Source organism: Dendropsophus ebraccatus, chromosome 12 (assembly GCF_027789765.1).
Source record: "Dendropsophus ebraccatus isolate aDenEbr1 chromosome 12, aDenEbr1.pat, whole genome shotgun sequence".
NCBI lineage: Eukaryota > Metazoa > Chordata > Amphibia > Anura > Hylidae > Dendropsophus > Dendropsophus ebraccatus.
In genome coordinates this window covers 81,491,340-81,512,573 of record NC_091465.1, presented here as the reverse complement: position 1 = coordinate 81,512,573, position 21,234 = coordinate 81,491,340, and the positions used below count along the sequence as shown (strand labels likewise).

The 21,234-nt window shown below is 44.2% G+C and overlaps 1 protein-coding gene across 4 annotated transcripts in view; it reads right to left on the bottom strand.

Annotated features, from left to right (window-relative positions):
- Positions 1-1,112: 1,112 nt before the first annotated feature.
- LOC138769079 (sialic acid-binding Ig-like lectin 13) overlaps positions 1,113-21,234 on the bottom strand; it is a 35,903-nt gene continuing 15,781 nt past the window's right edge. For 3 of the 4 annotated variants that reach the window (XM_069947283.1, XM_069947284.1, XM_069947286.1), the window contains 6 exons: positions 16,622-16,864; positions 15,127-15,226; positions 10,472-10,502; positions 6,831-6,905; positions 4,644-4,786; positions 1,113-2,815 (listed from right to left, as the gene is read on the bottom strand). In XM_069947283.1, coding sequence (XP_069803384.1) covers positions 2,758-2,815; positions 4,644-4,786; positions 6,831-6,905; positions 10,472-10,502; positions 15,127-15,226; positions 16,622-16,864 — 650 coding nt within the window. In that variant the 3' untranslated portion in view covers positions 1,113-2,757. The remainder of the gene's footprint in view (positions 2,816-4,643; positions 4,787-6,830; positions 6,906-10,471; positions 10,503-15,126; positions 15,227-16,621; positions 16,865-21,234) is intronic. The other variant, XM_069947285.1, reaches the window with a different exon arrangement.

Genomic DNA, 21,234 nt, shown 5'->3' with positions numbered 1-21,234 from the left:
ATCAGAACTATGGTAGCCATCGCTCCTCGGAGAGGTCTCTAAACGTTTGGACATATAAGCGGGCAACCAGACCTTGAATATTTTATTCTTTTATTCCTCAGTCAGATTGAACTTATCACAATTCGACTCAAAAAAATCAATGTTAAAGAATGCATCCATCCTGTCATTAAAAAACGGAATATCCTTTGCTATTTTCATCAACCGATCATGAATTTTCAAATTCAACTTAGCAGCTCTCTCATGCAATTTTCTGTGTTGATGTAGTGATATCAACCTCTTCGTCATCGCCATCTACTACATTTCCGGAAACACTCGGATCCGGCACAAAAGACCCATCTGCCGCAATTTTACTTTTCTTAGTTTATGATCAATTCTGTTACCCTTGGATATGTCTGATAACAACTGCGTTTTTGCATCAATCTCCTGTTCATACAATTCAAGCTGTTGTGCCAAAATGAAACAATTTTCACAATCTGAATAATCCTTCTCTGACTTTGTCTCCACCTGCTGAACCACACAGACATTTCTTCTTTGACCATCCTCTATTAATAAATCATTGAATGTTTTTACCAAATTTAGAACATTTCGAAGTTTTTTTTTTCTCTCTGTCTAAACACAACAATTTCTTGTCAATCAATTTATTACTCACTAGACATTCCTGATACAATCGCACCCATAACTGCTCATTTGTCTGACAATTACCAAAGCTAAACTGTACATTACTTTTACTGGCATAGCTATCAATGAAATCCATCCTCTATATATAATATAAAGAAAGAATTAAAATACTCACACTCTGGTAGCTTTTAGATGTTCTCCTCCTGGGACGCTATCCCCGTCACTGCCTGGATGCTGGACGATGCTTCCGTTGTGACTCCTTTATTAGCCTTTAACTCCCAGACTTTAAACCTCGTGCTCCAGGTTCTGTCCTTGTTTGTTTATTCGTCCGTAACCTCGTACAAACAATGCACAATTCTTTCCCCCCTGTGCTAGGTGAGGATCGAATATCATCAAACAGGATATGGGTGGCTCGCCACATGTAATAAATACAAAGTTTAAAGATAATTGTGCTTGGAGGGAAATTCGAATTATCCAGGAAGGCAGAGAAAATCTTGTTGGTAAAAATATGGTGGGTTTAATTCTTGACCAAAGGAGGTACAAATATCATAAAAGCAGGATATCAATAATAAGAAGAATAAGGCAATAGTCTTACAAATGTCTTAGAATGTCTTTGTGGTTGTAAGTCTTAGAGTCCCAAAGATGATGGGCATATAGTCCATTTCTCTCCAGCTGCCGTGGACTCAGTGAAGGAGTCACTAGAGAAGATAAGCTGAGCAAGCAGAGTCACCTGACAAGGAGGGGAGGGGGCTGCTGTAACAGGACCTAGCCCCGCCCTCCTGCTGATGACTCATCCCCACAAGAAGGAGCTGCCTGGTGACGGTGACGACAGTAATCAGGTCTGTGTGAGTTTCTTACACTTCCTGGTGGGGGGTGGAAGGGGGAAAAGACAGGGAAGGGAGGCAGATAGGTGATTGAAACACATTACAGAGTTATATAACTTTGTAATGTGCTTCAATTACTGGGAAAAAGTTTTTCATGGCACTTGTCCTTTAATGGGCTGTGTTCCACTGCACAAAAACTACGGCCGTTGTTGCCATCGTAACATAGCCACAAATTGTACAAAAATGCAGAATATGTGTACTTATAATCATCAAACACATGCTGTTACAAAGTGTGAGTAAATCAAGTGCAATATATAATTATATACTTAAATACTTAGGGTCTCTTTCTACACAAAGATTCTCTCTCAGAATATTGAAACCAAAGCCAGGTATGGATTTGAAAAGAGAAGAACTCTCAGTCTTTCCTTTATGACCTGTTCTCTGTTTATAGTCTGATCCCGTTCCTGGCTTTGGCTTCAATAATCTGTCAGATAAATCTATGTGTAAAAGGACCCTTAGTTCAAAATTGTTTGTGAAGATATAATCATTCATCAGAACATATTGGGAACAGTTGGGCTGCACTCACCATACGCTGGACATCAGCAACGCAAAGATATAGAGAATAGCGGCAGTACAATTCATGTGTGGAGAAACTGTATAGTACGTATAGCTAGGTGGAACATGAACTTGAATGCAGCGCATGATTGAGCCCCATATTGCACATGCGTGGCAGTAACCAATAGGGAAGCACTAGTAAGTAGCGTCAGGGTGGCATAAATCTGCGAGAACACAAGGATAAGTCTGGCGGATTATAAAATTTGGCAGCTGGCAGGGGGTAAATAGATTACAAGTACTAACTTACCTTCCCCCATGCCCCCAGTAAGAGGCGGGGCCAGTCACGGGACGCCCGCTGGGCTCGGGGATCTCTGGAGCTGACATGTCATGACCCGTCAGTGACTGGGACGGGACGCATTTCCCCCCGAGTTGTGACATCATCACAACTCGGGAAAGAGAGGCCTTCTGGCGGGGGTCCTGCAGCCAGTCCTGCTGCTCACCACAGGCACAGGGAGAGATAAGGTAGTTCTTGTAATCAATCCACCCCGCCCATGTTGGCTGCCCAATTATATCATTTGCCGTACTTCTCCTTTAAAACAGTAAGCAGCCAATAGGAAGTCAATACCTTGGTGGCTACTTAGCCAGTTAAAACTAGCATATCAATACATATTGTCACCATATTGCACACAATGATAGAAGATATGAAGTGAGAAGAGTGTTCTCCTACACATGAGTGTGCTGGTTGTATAGAAGCTGATGTTCAATCTTGGTGGTCGACTTTGTTCTGTTCCAACTGGTAAGGCTTGACTTCAAAATTACTAAGATAAGAACGAAAAAACAAGAATTAAAATTACTGTATACAGCAATATATTCAGTAATATATAGACAGTGAGGCAGTCAGCACCATCATGGCATCGGGGATAACGCACTCTTTTTTATGTATCAGGGAGAACCTTCAGGAGGCCCTTGCCTATCAATCACCCTGTAGAGCGCGCTGACAGGACAGGACTAGTCACAGCCCAGATGACTAGTTCACAGCTCCCCCCTGCCTCACGGGCAGGATTAAAATGCATTTTACCAGACATGAAGCCTACGGAGCCCGGAACCCCCGACACCACAGGAGACCCAGTTGTGAGCCGTTTTGTGAGCCCAATCAGCACAAATGTGATGATGATAATTGGTTCCCTTTAATTTTTTATTAACACAGAATTTTTAAGAGACACAAAATGACAGAAAGCACATCCCGAGGAACAGAAGGCTTGCGCTATCTCCTGCTCCCCAGACAACCCCTTTAACAGTTGTTATAAGGCTATGCTCACACTGTGTATAAACAACAGCCGCTGTTTGACATGTTCCTGCGGCCAATATTACCATGTTGGCCACAGGAACACCATTTTATTTTAATTGGAATGCGGGCACATTCGGCTGGGCCTGATATCCAATTAACCATTGAAGTCTATACAATATACGGCCATACGTCAGAACGGGCATACATTGTGTGAACGAAGCAGGAACAACAGCTGTTTTTCCTGCATTACCGGCCGCAAATAATTGACAAGTCAACTATTTGTGTGGCTGTAGAGGTACAATGGCCTTTGTTGAATACAGTGTGTGAACAATGACTGTTGTTCCCCATAGAGTTCGATGCAGTACATTATTTTAAGGCAAGAATGGTCATTCCGGCAGGGGCAGGGGGGAATTTGATGACGAGTAGGCACTTACCTCTCCCCATGACTGCGTAGAGCGGCGGGACCGACCTCGGGACCCCCCGCAAAAGGCATTTTCCCACAAGTTGTGATGGCAGCACAACTCAGGTGAAAAGGCCTGTCCTTGTTGATGGACTGCCCGCTCAGCCAATCAGTGACTGGAGCGGCGTCCCACCCCAGTCACTGACTGGCTGAGCGGCCAGTCCATCAAACTTGTCATGAGGTGTACACCCCAGAGATCCCGGAGCCCAACGGGGGTCGCGAGTCTGGTCCCGATGCTCAACGCAGGCACTGGGAGAGGTAAGTTGGTACTTGTTATCAAATTCTCCCCTGCAGGCTGATGGATTTTCAAAATCCCTGGACTTCTCCTTTAAGAGGGGTTGTTGGGGGTGTCATTCCGAGACATAAAGGCCAGAACTAATTTTAACTTTAGTACAGAAAGAATGATGATTACTAGCGCAGACATATTATTGCCACTCACTCTGCTGCAGGACCTTGCTAACCTCAGTAAGTAATAGAATAACATAATAATATGTATAGAGGATATGCAAATATCTGACAAGTAAGTTTTAGCAAATAGTACATTATTTTTACATAAATAGTAATGTCTTAAAAGTGAACCTCAGATATACTGTTCTTGAGTGTAAATTCTAAACGTTATACATTTTTAATAATATAAGTCAAAAAAGTGTTAAGACTGCATTCACTTACACCCCATATAATGATGATATCATCAATAAACCTATGCCAGATGACAAGATTTGCATATCTAGTAGTATCAGAAAAAAACTATTGTTCCTCCCAATGTCCAACATATAAATTGGAATAAGTGGGCGCAAATATCGTGCCCATAGCGGTTCCCCACTCTTGATTGTAAAATACATCATCATAAGCAAAATAATGATGTGTTAAATTGAATGCATTTCTCTATATAATCTACCTGGAGGTATGGATTTTTTCCAGATTTTTTTCAAATTTTTTCACATGTCCCCATCCTTTAGCGTGCTCTATAAAAGTATATAGAGATGTGACATCCAGCGTGCCAATGATGTAGTGTGGTTTCCATTCTATTTGTCCAAGGATCTGTAAAATATGCTTGCTATATTTCAAGTATGCAAGGAAGGTTTAACCACATCTTGTAGTTGGAGATCTATGTATAAAGACAGGTTGGCTGTCAAGCATTATATCCCTGATATGATGGGCCTCCCTGGAGGGTTATTTTGACGTTTGTGAATTTTTGGAATATGATAAAAAATGAGTTGGGGAATACAAATAAAATACACCTCTTGCTTGGTTAAAATTCCCAGGTCAAAGCCCTTTTGTACCAAACTGGATAACTCTTTAACGTACATACAGTATGGGTGGGATTACTATGTAATTTGCAATATGTTTTCTTATCCCCCAATGTTTATAAGCATTCGGCATGATAATACTTCCAATCCATGATTGCAATGCTTCTACCTTTGCCTGTGGGGAAGATAATAATATTATTTTCTTGTAAGGTTTTTATTGCTTTTTGTTCTCAATTTGTAAGATTATTTGGTAAAAACATGGTAAAAATATGGGATTAAAAAAAGAAAAAAATTCAAGCCTTTCAAGCTTGAGAAAGGCACACAAGGATATTTGTGCCGAAACGTGGCGTAATAAAACCTTTATTCCTTCATATGAGCTTACAATATTGCACTAGGAAGTGGCTTTCTCTCTCTCTCTCTTTTTTTTTTTTGCTTTAATCAATAATAATCTTTTCATTTCCTCTCATGTGTGGCTGTCTGAGGTCTTTTATTTTGTAGGACAAGTTGAAAATTTTAGAAGAAATATTAAATACAGATATTTTGTTCATTAATGAGGTAAAATGTGAAAAAAAAAAATAAAAAATAAGTAAATAACAACAATAAGGATGTCAGGACGGGACGTAGGGACAAGACACGACAGGGGGCCCTAATGCTGAGCCCACCCACTGTGCCAACCTACTTGTCTCGAACGGCCCTAGGTAGCCGCGGACAACCAGAAATGCGGTCCCTGCACTAGTACAGGTGTAACAGAACAAAACAGACGAACAAACACAAAGGGAAGGTCGACAAGCCAAAGTCCAAACCAAACTGGCAACGCAGTACAAAGTCAGGTAACAATTGGATAGTCAGAGGACAAGCGGAAGGTCAGATAACAGCTCAAACAAGCAGAGGGATCAGGAACGGGATCGCAGGAGTAGACAGGAAAGCTGGGATCAGGGTATAACCTTAATAGCCAGCGATCAGGAACTGACCGCTGGCTTTTTAAATACAGGACCGGGAGCCTGAACCAGAACGTGATTGGTCCGGACTCCTGAGTCCTGATACACTACACATGAGTGACTGCAAGCTGGGTGGCAGCAGCTTCTGCCACTCATCCTGATCCTAATACTGCTCAGCTGATTGAGACTATGCTCAGCCGAGCCGCCATACGTCACTGGAGCCTGGGGCACCCCCAGTAACCAGGGACGCCGTAGGATCTCCGTGATGTCACACGGCCCCGGGCAGGAGGACGGCACTGCCAGTTCCTGACAAAGGATGTTTGTTTACATATTTTTCCCACACTTTTGACTAAGTTGTAAAAATATCATTTCATCTGTATTCAATGGGTTGGTATTTGTAGTTTTTTTTTTTTTTTTTTTTCAATATGTCAGGTTTATTTTTGTCAGTCGATGGTAAAACCACACAAATTCAGTTTTCGGAAAGATAGAGAGGACAAGATATTAGCGATGAGGATCTCCGGTATTATGTAGCAAGGAAGGTCTCAGGAGGAGGTATGTTACTCATCAGTGTGGGCCAATAAGATTGTATGAGCCGAGCTCCAGCTCCATCTCCTTCCCCCTATGCTGATCAGCTGATCAGTTTTAGAGGGCCATAAAGCTCATAGAGACATGGCGGCTTCCCCAGTGGTTACTACGGCTTGATCTATCTGCTTTGTTGTACTATAAATAGCAGGGGAGCATTACCGATCATTACACTGGAACAATCCTGCAGTAACCTTGCACAGCCCCGATACAAGATCTCATTTGAAGGTTTTTTTTGTAGTGGGCCATCTTTCATCTAGTGTACAGTATATAAGAAGAATGTTATTTGCAGCCATCATGTATTATTACAGCTACCTTATATTGTTCATGATCACTTTCCATTTCTCTTTTCACCAGGGTAGTGTATGTGGCATCTGGAGATGTTTCACTCTAAGAGAGAAAAAAATAGATAAATGACACTGGTGACCAGACATATTGTGGTGTAATGACCCCTGTGACCTCAAAGACTGGAGGAACTAGATCCTACAACATACATGTGGTGTCCCACCACGGGTGTTGCTACTGGCAAAAGCCTGTACTTTCTTGTAAGTGGTGATGTAGTAGTGAAAGTTTTGCCACAAGGTGTCGCTATTGTAAGTATATGTACTTAGATGCTGCACAGCTTAAGTATGGAAAGGGTTATTGTTTGCTTTTATGTCACATGGATCTGTGAACCAATGAGAGTGTGTTCTTCTTCTGTCCTATCCTCTCTTTCTTTACTTCTTCTTTATGCACTCTTCACCCATTCACAGCACACCTTAAAGGGAGCTGTAGATAGGAAATCACGTGGGTAGAGGAAGTGTGTATGTCTTTTGGTATTGGGCTTTGTAGGGGAAGGATGCAAGCTAGAACATTCCCTACAGTGGTTCCTTTGGGCCCTGGCCATCTGCCAGGTCCCCAGTCTTGGTATGATGTCTTTGGTCACTAGACTCTGTACAGCCAAGACCCACCTAACAGTTTCTCTACAAGTAACCGTACTCTTTACAGGAGAGGACAAGTCAGAGATCATCTCAACCCACGCCGTGAACTAGGAGAGTCACAGTGCAGGTGCAGTGCAGTGCAGGTCAGTATCCACATTGGCAGAAAACTAGGAACTGATCCTATGAACTCTATCTCGCAGCGCGGTTGTTAGCAGGAAACCCTCAGTATTTCACTCATCCCAGGTAACAGGGTCTGGGGCTTGTTTCACCCTCTAGGACGGGTCCCTCGACACTGGTAGGGCAATAGGCGGTTCATTCCGACAGTCGATGCACGGGCACAAGTATTCTCTTTCAAGTATTCTACTATCTTTACCTTATCCTCCAACATCCCGGCAGAGCACAGTACGGTTTGGACTCTCACGACATCCTCCTCTTTGCTCCTCTGATCCTTCCTCATATCTCTCAGCTACACCAAAGCGGGGGAAGACTTGTCGGAAAACACGCCAAAGTCTCAGCACTGCCCCCTGGCGGAACAAAGGAGTACCATGTTGTTTCCGGGAGGACCCCTGATGGTGAGATACCTCCTAGCCTGCACTACCGATGCGGCCATGATTGTGGAGGCCGACAGCCATGTACGTCCCCTGAGCTTCACCGGAAGTGATGAATTTGCTACAAGATGCATGCGAAGAGCAACACGTGATGGATGTTGCGACACAGGCAATCTCCGAGATTGTGGGAGCCCTGGCCTGCTGGTCAGCGGCTGCTGCAGACAAGCAAGTACATACTGCAGCCCCCCTTCCTGCCATCACTGGTCCGGCACTGCCGCTGAGACCTCCGGATACCCAGCCGATCCCCTGGGAGGAGTGTCAAGGGGGAGAAAGCCACTTCTTCGGGATCCGAGACCCCGATCAAGACAGTAAAAATTACTCTGATTTCTCCATCATAGATGAGGATGAGTACACGGCGGAGGCCACATTTGATGACAATGACTGTGTGGCTATTCCAGCACCCCCACCCAGCTCCAAGACTGCAGCCCCAGCAGAGCCGCTAGGCCTCAACCCTTCTGAGGTAAGACCACCTCCACTACCTCCCCTGCCGCAGAGAGTACGCCGAAGCAAGACCCCGCAGCCCCTGGGCATTCTAAGAGACATTGTCCCGGCTAAGTAGCCTTCCTTCTTTAAATTATTACCACCGGTATCACTGCTCAGCGATCGGCACATAAGGTTCTGGTTGGACACAAGATGCACTGCAGGATCACATGACACCCAAACCCCGCCCCCTTCCAGCCGCAGCACCAGACCACTGAATGCCTGAAGCAGCGGGCGGGTTGTGAGCTGGATTCACCTCCATGTTCCTAGCAGCAGGACGGAGGAAGCAGCAGAGTGAGTGGGTCAGAGCCTGGGGACTGTGTATCTGTCAGACTGTCAGTGTCCGTACTGAGTCCCATACACAATCCTTATCAGGCTCCTCTCTCTGACTGGAACACACACACAGGGGCAGGAGGTCACAGCTCCTCGAGCTACTCAGGAGGATGCCTTATGCGTTTGCTTAAAGGGGTTATCCAGTGTTAGAAAAACATGGCTAGGTGTGGTTTGCAATTGCGCTCCATTCACTTTAATAAAACCGAGTGGCAAAACTTCACCCAAACTGGAGACAAGTGAGGTGCTGTCTCAGGAAGAAAGTGGCCATGTTTTTCAAATGCTGGATAACCCATGTAAATAACAGCAACTACTCCTTCTTAGCAGCTATGCTACTACTGGCCCCTACTACCCTGCTGCCCACTCCTCTATCTTGGAGGGGACTCTATTTTCCATCCTCCTGACTCATGAATGTAATAACAGAACAGCAGTAGATACTGACACTGCACATTACAGCTGACCATACACATTACACTATCCCCAACAGCAGATTGTACTTTTTCGACCCCCATTATTTTACCATAGAGTGTTTTGTGAACCCTTCAAAAAATTAAATAAAATAAAATAAAAAAATAAAATAAATATATATTTATATATTTGCTGGGTGAAATTGTGCTACGTAAAGTCAGTATGATTGCAGTTCCCCAAATCTATAGATCCATATACCGTGCTGCTTTAAGCAAACAACTTTTCTTAGAAGAAAATTCTCTAAGTAATTGTTGTAGTTTTCTGTGTATGGAGCTGGGTGAGGTGTATTTGTTGTGTGCTCATAGTGTAGTTTCTACTGTTTTTGGGTAGAGCGGAGTTTCTGACCCCTTTTTATCCCTCCCTTTGTGGGATGTGATATGAGGTAAGCAATGGGACAGTACTCATGTGAAGGAGGAGACCTGGGGGTGCTTGGACGTAATTAGGGGTGGGGTGGTTTAAAAAATGTACAGAGGAGCACAAAGCGCACTGCTACAGCTCCAGTATATGTGTCCCTCTTTGCCCCTAGTAATAGTTGGGATATATATGGGGGTGCAGGTTACTGGGGTTAAGTCTTTGTTGAATAGTATCTGGGCTGCAGTAACCTGTTGCATCTTGCTCCACATAGATGATGACAATGAACATCCCCTACACAGGGAGCTGTAAGGAGGACCATGTGATCCCTCTCATCCAATCGGCCAGGATGGAAGTTCTACTTCTAATATCTCAAGTTCTTATAGGGGGGCATTTATTAAGTCCGGCGTTTTTTTCGCCGGACTTAAAAATGCCCCCGCAGCTCCGGTGCTACGGAGATTTATGTAGAGGCGGACTGCCTCTACATAAATCCCGTGCGCGCCGGTGCGCACCGCCGAAAACCTACGCCAGCTGAGGACTGGAGTAGGTTTTCGGCGCACATTTTGGCGGAACGGATGGTAAATCGCGCGGACTCTGAGTCCGCGCCCTCCGTTCCGCCCACTACACGCCCCCTTTCCGCCCCCCTGGCGTACTCGGCGGAAAGTGCCGATTTGCGAATATTTTATTCGCAAATCGTCCATTTGCGTATAAAAAAATACGCAAATCGGCACTTTCCGCCGAAAATCATCCGTTCGCCAGATGATACATGTGGCCCATAGTGTCTAGTGGAGTCACATACCTCATTGCTTTTCGATTTCTGGCATCTTCCTCTATGAGAAAAACAAAATGCACAATTATCAGCGCTATTAGATTCTAATAGGAAGTATAAAAAAAAAAAAAGTAAAGTAGACAAAATGAAGCATCACCATTGGCTGGAAAAATTATGAAGGAAATGTATGAATTACTTACTTTGGTGATTGGTGCTCTTTGCACATTGAATTTAGAGACGTAAATGGTATAAATAATGGCAGGACCAGCTCCAGGTGTATGACATAGGACATAGGAAGCCACTTTTTACTACTTTTTCCCGCCTTCATTATGTTTGCTCAAATCAGCATGGGTCCTCACGGGCAATGGACCTGCGTGTCAGCCTCGGTTGCTTGGTAATTTTTAAAGATGAGCGAACCTGCCGGATTTCTGGTTCGTACAAACCAGAAATCTCGGCATCTGACTCCATAGGCTGTATCCCAGTTTTCTAGGCGTTCCTTACGCTGTATCCACCCGCTGCACGGAGCCGGCAGACAGCGGGAGTCAGCCGCCGAGATTTCTGGTTCCAGAAATCCGGCAAGTTCGCTCATCTCTAGTAACTTTGTTGTAGTAAAGTTTTTGTAAATTAAAGCCGAAATTAACAGTAGAGTGACATGTTGCCCCAATTGTACAGTTTAAATAGGACTACAGTGTCACTTAGTGGGGAGTGAGGTGCCATTTTGATTCTTTCTCTTTGCAAGGGAGGTTCTTGAACTCATTTCATTTTGAATTAACCCCCTTCAGAATCGGGCTAATTTTCATTTTTGCATTTTCGATTTTTTCTCCTTGTGCTTAAAAGGCCATAGCAGTTGCATCACTAATTGTACTTTGCAATGACAGGCTGAATTTTTGCATAAAATATGCTTCAAAACTCTTTCTTTGTGGAAGGAGGGGGGGGGGGGGGGGGGCTTCATTTTTATACCATGTGTCCTATGAAAAAACTGACTTGTTAAATATGTTCCTCAAGTCGATACGATATGTAACATGTATAACTTTTATTGTATCTGATGGCCTGTAAAGAATTCAAACCATTGTTAACAAATATATGTTCCTTAAAACAGCTCCATTCCCAGGCTTATAGCGCTTCTATTCTTTGGTCTATAGGGCTGTGTGTGGTGTCATTTTTTGCGCCATTATGGGTTCGTTCTATCGGTACCTTGATTACGCATATATGACACTTTTTGATTGCTTTTTATTACAATTTTTCTGGATTTAATGCGACCAAAAATGCGCAATTTGGCTTACACCATTTACCATAAAAGATCTGGAATGTGGTAAATTAATAGTTTGGGCGATGCCAAACATGTTTGTTTATTTATTTATTTTTATTTATAACATGGGAAAAGGGGGGTGATTCAAACTTTTATTAGGGGAGGGGCTTTTCATTAATAACAACACTTTTTTTTCTTTTACACTTATACTAGAAGCCCCCCTGGGGGACTTCTGGTATAAGCACTCTGATCTCTCATTAACATCTATGCTGTATAGATATACAGCATAGATTGATGAGATCAGTGTTCTATTGCTTTTGGCTGCTGCAGCCAAAAGCAATAGAATGCCGAGCCGGGATCAGCGCCATTACGGCGCAGACCCCGGCCGGCACCAGACATGGAGATCGCTCCTCCATGACAATGTCACAGGGGGGCGATCTCCCCACTAGACATCAGGGAAAAGCTGCAATGAAGTTTTCAGATGCAGTTGTCAACTTTGATTTCAGATGCAGCTGTCAGCTAATAGCCGCGGCCTCGGGCTACATGCGGCACCCGGGACCACGGCGGTTTAGAGCGATGTCGCTGCGCGGCCCCGTTCTGAACTCCCCCACCCGTGCGAGAAAGTAAAGTTACATCCTTGTGCGGGAAGGGGTTAAAGTGTCACTGTCCTTATAACATTTAAAACTGAAATCAGCAGAAGATATAAAGCAAGTTTGCAATTTACATTTTTTATTATTATTATTATTATTATTATTATTATTATTATTATTATTATTATTATTTTATTATTATCATGGAAAATACGGGATTTCCTGTGTCTAAATACAGGAAGTCCTGTGTTTCCCAGGACTTCCCAGGTCATCTGCACTCACAGAGAAAGCAGTCATGTGATTGATGGATGCACTGAGTAGTAAACCTGCTTTATATCACATCTACTGTTGATTTACATTTTGAGGCTATGTTCACACTACGTACGCATCCGTACGCATTTCATACGGCGCCGTACATGTGCAGCTGAAACAATGGCCGTGCGAATATTCGATGTGCGGACGGATGCGTACGCAGTGTGTACGCAATGCGTACGCATTGCGAACGTGCGCCCATAGTATACTTACGCTTTCTGAGCCCCCTACGTAGCGATCTGACAGCGGTCTTTTACTTGGAAATCTTCGCCTAGCCCCGGACACCCCACAGAACCTTTTGGATCGGCATAGAAGAGCGGAAAAATGAAGAAATCACCACTTCGTACGGAGCCGCGGGATACGCTACGGGCGTTAGTTATAAGCCTTCCGGCTGGAAACAATGGTCTTGTTCATGTAGTATACCAGAGCATGGTTCCTGTGGCTGGGCTGAGGATGGCACCTGGTAACAAGTGTTTTATTGTCTAAACTGTTATGTGTATTTTCTCTGTACCAGTAACTGGCAGGCAGAGAATGGGTTACATGCTTTACACTGCACACCACACAACAGCGACATCTACTGATCATAAAGGGAACTGCGCTAGGTAGTGTGGTAAGCTTGGGGGGTTGCTGGAAGGGGGAGGGATTATGCAGATAGGCCCCCTATATAAGGCTGGCTGTTGCAGAGCTTAGCTGAGACAAGCGAGACAAGAGACAGGAGACAAGAGAACAGCTGTAGAGGGGATAACATCACCTCAGGAGATCACCACAGAGAGAGAAGCTGCTGAGGGGAACAAGGAGACAGATCTTACACAGAGCAGCAAGAGAACAGACAGCTGGAGGTGAGAGAAAGAGAGACCTTGAGAGACAGTTTGTCAGGTGCCCCCTCAGGAAAGGGCCAGCACATATACAGTCAGTGGGAATCCTAAAGACAGACGCCCTAAGTGGAGAGACTTGGCTGTAGGAGGGCGCTGAGTTAACCTAGGCCTCGGCACCCATCTTCCTGACATTCGGGGGGTAGGATTGACTAGGACCCCTGGATCCTCTGGAACCCGAAAGTTGTGGCCTAAGGCCCGGCCCAGTAACCTATGCAGGAAGCTCCCTGGCAGACCGGGAGGGGAAAGACAGACACAAGCGCCATTGGAGAGAAGTCCACAGGATCACAGTGCTCACCAGCGTCCCACACGTACTGGCAGTCCAGGACCTAAGGCAGGTCGTCTCTCTTCACACCACCAGGCTCTCACAAGTACAGTAACCCAGTCAAAGCCGTCAGTATTCACAGCTGTGTACCAAAAGACTGTATAACATCTCCAAGACCAACAGTAAAGGAGTTGTTGTTACACTGCCTCCCTCCTTGTCTCCCTGTTGTCCTGGTCCACCTGCACCACACCACCATCAAGGGCCATACTACCGGACAGCAGTATTTTTGGGTTGGCCCCGGGGGAACTACAGGTCCATACCACCGACCACCTTACACACGGGTGCAGCCCCCCTACGGAGACCGCTGCAGCAGCCACAGAAGAGAGAGAGATACCCGGGAAGCGCCAGAGAGTCCCCCTGTACCTGCAGAAGCCCTCAAGCCCACCTGTGACCGTGACAAGTTCCAGCCATCCTGCAGGTACAGCATCCTCTCACACTGCAGCCCTAAGTGCATCCCCTCACTCAGGAGCGCAGCGCCACACTCAGGAGAGACAACTACCACCATCATCCTCTCCTCATTCCCCTCAATCTCTTCCACGCACCCCGGTGTGCTGCATTCATTTCTTACGACGCTGTATACGATCCCGGCGTACATTTGTACGAAGTGTGAACTGTGCGGCCGGGATCGTATACTTTGCATTGTACGCTAACTACGTAAGTTTCCGGCCGCATATTCACGGAGCGCGCTACGGCCGGAAACTTACGTAGTGTGAACATAGCCTGAAAGTTATAATGATAGTGACACTGTAACAACTTTTAATGATTTAAAGGACTGCTCAAAAGATGTGATCAGTTGACGAGCAGGCGTCAACACTTTTACACAGGCCAATCATTTCCCGAATTAGCTTTTATTTTTAGCAATGCTCCTTGCCAATAATGGTCTATGTAAAAGTGCCTTAAAGTGGCACTATCAGCACGCCCTGCCCGATAAACCTGCTGATATGCCATACAAGCTGTTTACGACTTTAGGCACCTATTGATCAACTTCCTTCTATCTAACTCCAGAAACCTAGTGATCTACTTCCTACCATCCGTCTCCAGTCAAACTACTGATCAACCTTCTTCCATCCTAGTTCAGTCATCCTGCTGAGCAATCTCCTACATGGCAAAGCTCTTTTAAACATTTAGTAGTGATTGTACCTGACATTGTAGCTTATGTTACATACTGGAAGTCTTACCTCCATAGACCAGAATATATATATATATATATATATATATATATATATATATAGGATTTCAACCCTTTAAGGATTTTTTTATTACTTTTAGGTATTAGTCTATATAAATATAGATATTGATGAATAGATAAAAAGATATTGATGAATAATATCCAGTACCTCCAACAACAGTAGACGAGCAGCACAAGCAGCAGTAGTAGGAGGCAGATCGCTCCACTTATTGCAACAAGGACAATGGTACTAATGCTGAAGCCGTCATCTGTAAGAAAAGAAAATATTCATATATAGTGATGAGCGAATAGTATTCGAACGAATAGCCATTGGATCAAATAGTACGCTATTTGTGCTATTCGATTGCATTAAAATATTCGAACGATAATGCAGTAAAAATTTGATTCGATTTTTTACAGCCAGTAAACATGCAGGGGGGAGGGACATGCACTAGGAATAGGCAGGACTTATTACTGAGCTATTATTGAGCGGTAGTGCTAGTGGTGGTGTCATTCAAGGACTATATCATTAGTAATTTCTTGTATAATGACATATATAGGAATATAGGAATAGGAATCATACACAGGAATATATACACAAGACACCCACAAAAAAGTTCTAAAAATCACATTAAGGCTATGTTCACACATAACACACACAGAAGCTGTGCAGGTCTTTCCATGATAGTTTTTCCCTATTGGTTTCATTCCTGGCTTTGGTTGAAAAAGGGCTGACCACAAGTCTGACTAAAAAATGTAGGAACATAGCATCAGGCCATGTTCCCACTACGTTCTTTTTTGGAAAACAATGGCCGTTCTTTCCTATCTGCAATTTTCTCTATAGCAGTTAATGTGAACTATGCTGAACTTTTTTTTTCGTCCGTCCGAACAACGGCCATTGCTAGTATGTCTTGTGAACATAGCCTAAAGTCTCTGTTTTACACGCTGTAAAATAAAATCCGCCATTTGACATTAAAATAACGGTCGTTCATTTCAGTCTTCATTGATTTTCATATGGAAACAACGGCCGTTGCCTCACACAATGTACAAAATAATGGCTCCTGTTCGCATCGGCTGTCAAATTAATGTTCATATCATTAATTCACAGCCATTATTGAGCCAACAGTGGCCGTTATTTTACGTTGTTCACACATTGATTTTCTTTTTTTCTTCCTTTCACCTAATTTCCACAATATTGGATAGCAACACCCAAAAGTGAGTGAAAAGGCGGTCATGGCAAACATAAGCTTAAAAATCTACTAGTATCCACTGAAAATCATTGCGTGAACATAGCCATAATGTGATAAATATCTATATGCTGATCCATTTAAGGCAAAAAGAAAACTCACAGATTACATCTTTAGGCTATGTTCACACTACGTATGTTTCTGGACGAAGTGCGTTCCGTGAATAAGCGGCCGGAGACTTACGTAGTTTGCGTACAATGGAAAGTATACGATCTACGGCTGCACAGTTCACACTACATAAGAACTTACGCCCGGATCGTACGCGGCGCTGTAAAAAATGAACCAGACCATTGTTTGAGGACGAAAATGCCGTAACTTACACCCATAGCGTAACATGCGGTCCCGTACGTAGTGGTGATTTCTTAATTTTTCCACCTTTTTGTGCCGATCCAAAAGGTTCTGTGGGGTGCCACTTACATTTTATCCAGATCTCTTCCGAGGAGGCATTCCCAGCAATGTTGTGAGCGATACATGAATACTGCCCATTGTTCTCCCCATTGTTATATAGGGTCAGAGTCTTCTCAGTCTCATTGTGTAATATAGCTCCCCCCTTCATCCAGGTGTAGTGAGTGACATCAGGACGGCTGCTCAGGAAATCACAGATCAATGCGGTGAATTTACTCTCATTCTTCATTGTGATGTGAACTCCAGTCGCTGCATCTACAGAAATAAGAATAAACAGTTTAATAAGGGTGCCTTCACACCTAGCGACTCGCAGCGTAAATCGAGTTGGGTAGGTCCTGGTAGATGACTTTCACTACATACACGCAGCGGTCTGAACAGTCTGAATGTAATTCTGCCGGCCCCTTAACCCCTTCAACTGCCGCCCGGCTCCTGCTCCACTCCGCTGTATACATTACCTCTCCTCGCTGCACGGGTCCCAGCGTACTGCTCTCCCGCCAGGCCAATCAGTGTGTTGCCCTGCAGCAGCCACTGATTGGCCGGGCGGGAGAGCAGTACGCTGGGACCCGTGCAGCGAGGAGAGGTAATGTATACAGCGGAGTAGGAGCGGGAGCCGGGCGGCAGCAGAAGGGGTTAAGGGGCCGGCAGAATTACATACACGCAGCGGTCGTTTAGACCGCTGCGTGTATGTAGTGAAAGTGATCTGCCAGGACCTGACAGACTTGCAGCGTAATTTACGCTGCGAGTCGCTAGGTGTGAAGGCACCCTAATGTAATCCATGACAATATAATATTTACACATTACATTGTTGAGCTCCTACAACATGAAAGTCAAATGTATATGTAGGAGGAGGAGAGTCAGGGCAAGTTGCTCCCTTGTCACCACCACACAGCTACAGGGTGGCTGGTGTGAGGAGCCAGTTCCATATGATCCACCACCATTATCCTGGGACACACAGTGGAGCATGGACACTAAAGTAAGTGATGCTCCATGCAACCAGGAGGGATGTCTGATAATGCAGTAGTACCCCTGAGGCCGTCATACTCTAAGCATGCAGCAGTCCCCCTGAGGTCGTCATACTCTGAGCATGCAGCAGTCCCCCTGAGGTCGTCATAATCTGAGCATGCAGCAGTCCCCCTGAGGCCGTCATACTCTAAGCATGCAGCAGTCCCCCTGAAGTCGTCATACTCTGAGCATGCAGCAGTCCCCCTGAGGCCGTCATAATCTGAGCATGCAGCAGTCCCCCTGAGGTCGTCATACTCTGAGCATGCAGCAGTCCCCCTGAGGTCGTCATACTCTGAGCATGCAGCAGTCCCCCTGAGGCCGTCATACTCTGAGCATGCAGCAGTCCCCCTGAGGTCGTCATACTCTGAGCATGCAGCAGTCCCCCTGAGGCCGTCATACTCTGAGCATGCAGCAGTCCCCCTGAGGCCGTCATACTCTGAGCATGCAGCAGTCCCCCTGAGGCCGTCATACTCTGAGCATGCAGCAGTCCCCCTGAGGCAGTCATGCTTTCCTGAGCCCACTTCAAGAACCCTTAGAGGCAGATCCTTAGTTGGGTTAGGAAGGCAGCAGTTATCCTCTTCTGCACCATCTTTTGTACTCCACCTCTTTCTTTTTGGATCCTGGAGTTCGACAAATACAAGAAGTATGGCTTCCTAAAGGATTTCCATCATAGTTGTACCTTGTTTGTTAGCAGAAGCTCTGTAAAAACAGACTACCTCCCGGAGTTCATATGTAACCTAGAAACCAAGGAGGAGGTTGAGGAGTACACCCTTATGCGAGGGCTGGGTGTGTTGCCAACGGAGCCTTTCACTTTCCCAATGGAGACAGGGGATAGGAAAAAGAAGATCCCACCACCCATCTCAAGCCCTGGTTGACACCCCTGAGGGCCTGTGCCTGAGACCACTACCAGGAGGCCAACTCCCAGAAGCAGAAAGCAACCTGCAGTCCTTCAAGTGGACAAAACTTTACCACCTTCTCCTGCCTTAGTGGCAGTTGTTCCACCAGAACCAGAGGGGCATCCTCCACCATCAAGGTTGACACCTATTACATCAAGAGGTGTCCAACTGTGTGTGCCATGAGGGGTGAGAGGTTGCATACACCGTACAGATATTTCTGCATAGATATATAGTTTACATAGTACTGCACTATGTACTTACTGTATGTATCATAATGAAATGGTCTTTATATGCACTGTACTGTAATGAAGAGTCAAAGAAGAGTTGTGGCTCGGCGTTTGTGCTCTGATAGACTTCAACACTCCTTCCTCCTCTCTCTTCTTCATGAATAGTCTATGCTGCCCGGCCTCCTGCCTAATTTTGTTGAAGCTATGTTTAAAGAGAACCAATCACGGCCAAATGTTATTTTTTTTTTATTGCTCCATTTAATAAGGTTTCTTTTTTAATTAATTTTTGTAAATATAATTAATCAATTTTTTTGCCGGGGTTTTAATATATTTGCATTTCCTTTCACTGTCGCGCGCCGGCTCTTTTGAAAAGAGCCGGCGCGCGACAGGAAACTCCCGGCATGCCGAGCAGCGGGAAGGGCTCCCATGAGCCTTTGCCCGCCGCTCTGTAAATACACAGTGATCCCGCGCTATACAGTGCGAGATCGCTGTGTATAAATGTCCTAACTGACAGTTTAGTTTATCTCTAAAGATACAGACTGCCTTTGCAGTCTGTATCTTATATTTTACCTAATCCATCCTAGCGGCGCACTAAGGTCGGGCGCGGCCATCTTGGTTATGTCCCTTGCGTTCCAATGGTGCGTTCCACCATCGGGCCGCAAGTGACGTCATCAAGATGGCGCCCGGCTTTACAGCACTGCTACAGAGGACTGGGTAAAGTATAAGATACAGACTGCAAAGGCAGTCTGTATCTTCACAAAGTTTATTACTGAAGATACAGACTGCTTTTGCAGTCTGTATCTTATACTTTACCCAGTCCTCTGTAGCGGTGCAGTAAAGCCGGGCGCCATCTTGATGACGTCACTTGCTGTCCGACGGTGGAACGCACCATTGGAACGCAAGGGACATAATCAAGATGGCCGCGCCCGGCCTTACTGCGCCGCTAGGATGAATTAGGTAAATTAGAAAGATACAGACTGCAAAGACAGTCTGTATGTTCAGAGATAGGCTTAGGGAGAGAGGAACTTTTACAACAGGGACAGTTAAATTTAGGTGATTGGTCCTCTTTAAGGAGTAAATCACTTTTTTTCCCCAATGGGTTTGATTCCCTTGATGCAAAGGAAATATAGTCATTTATTTTTTTCTCATTGTAGCTTTTTAAAATTTCAAATAATTCCCAGTAAGGTAATTTTTTTTAAATATAATGATAAAAAATAAATGCATATAATTTCCATCACAAGAATGGAACCTGGTCACTAGGGGACTGACAACTACAGCACACTGTCAGGTACAGGCCCACAGCAGACAGATTCCCTGTAAGATACACATTTACTATCGCTCTGGATTAATTACTGCTACCTTGCTTTTTACCAGCACTCAGTGTATTAGTGTCATGGACTTGTTTCACATATCTCGGGACCTGTACAGGTATTTCTGTATACATACATAGTACAGATATCTCTGTATACATACACAGTACAGGTATCTGTAAACATACATAGTACAGGTATTTCTGTATACATACATAGTACAGGTATATCTGTATACATACATAGTACAGATATCTCTGTATACATACACAGTACAGGTATCTGTATACATACATAGTACAGGTATCTGTATACATACATAGTACAGGTATCTGTATACATACACAGTACAGGTATCTGTATACATACATAGTACAGGTATCTCTGTATACATACATAGTACAGGTATCTGTATACATACATAGTACAGGTATCTGTATACATACATAGTACAGGTATCTGTATACATACACAGTACAGGTATCTGTATACATACATAGTACAGGTATCTCTGTATACATACACAGTACAGGTATCTGTATACATACATAGTACAGGTATCTGTATACATACATAGTACAGGTATCTCTGTATACATACACAGTACAGGTATCTGTATACATACATAGTACAGGTATCTGTATACATACATAGTACAGGTATCTGTATACATACACAGTACAGGTATCTGTATACATACATAGTACAGGTATCTGTATACATACATAGTACAGGTATCTGTATACATACATAGTACAGGTGTCTCTGTATACATACATAGTACAGATATCTCTGTATACATACATAGTACAGGTATCTGTATACATACACAGTACAGGTATCTGTATACATACACAGTACAGGTATCTGTATACATACATAGTACAGGTATCTGTATACATACATAGTACAGGTATCTGTATACATACACAGTACAGGTATCTGTATACATACATAGTACAGGTATCTGTATACATACATAGTACAGGTATCTCTGTATACATTTACAGTACAGGTATCTGTATACATACATAGTACAGGTATCTGTATACATACATAGTACAGGTATCTCTGTATACATACATAGTACAGGGATCTCTGTATACATACATAGTACAGGTATCTGTATACATACACAGTACAGGTATCTCTGTATACATACATAGTACAGGTATCTGTATACATACATA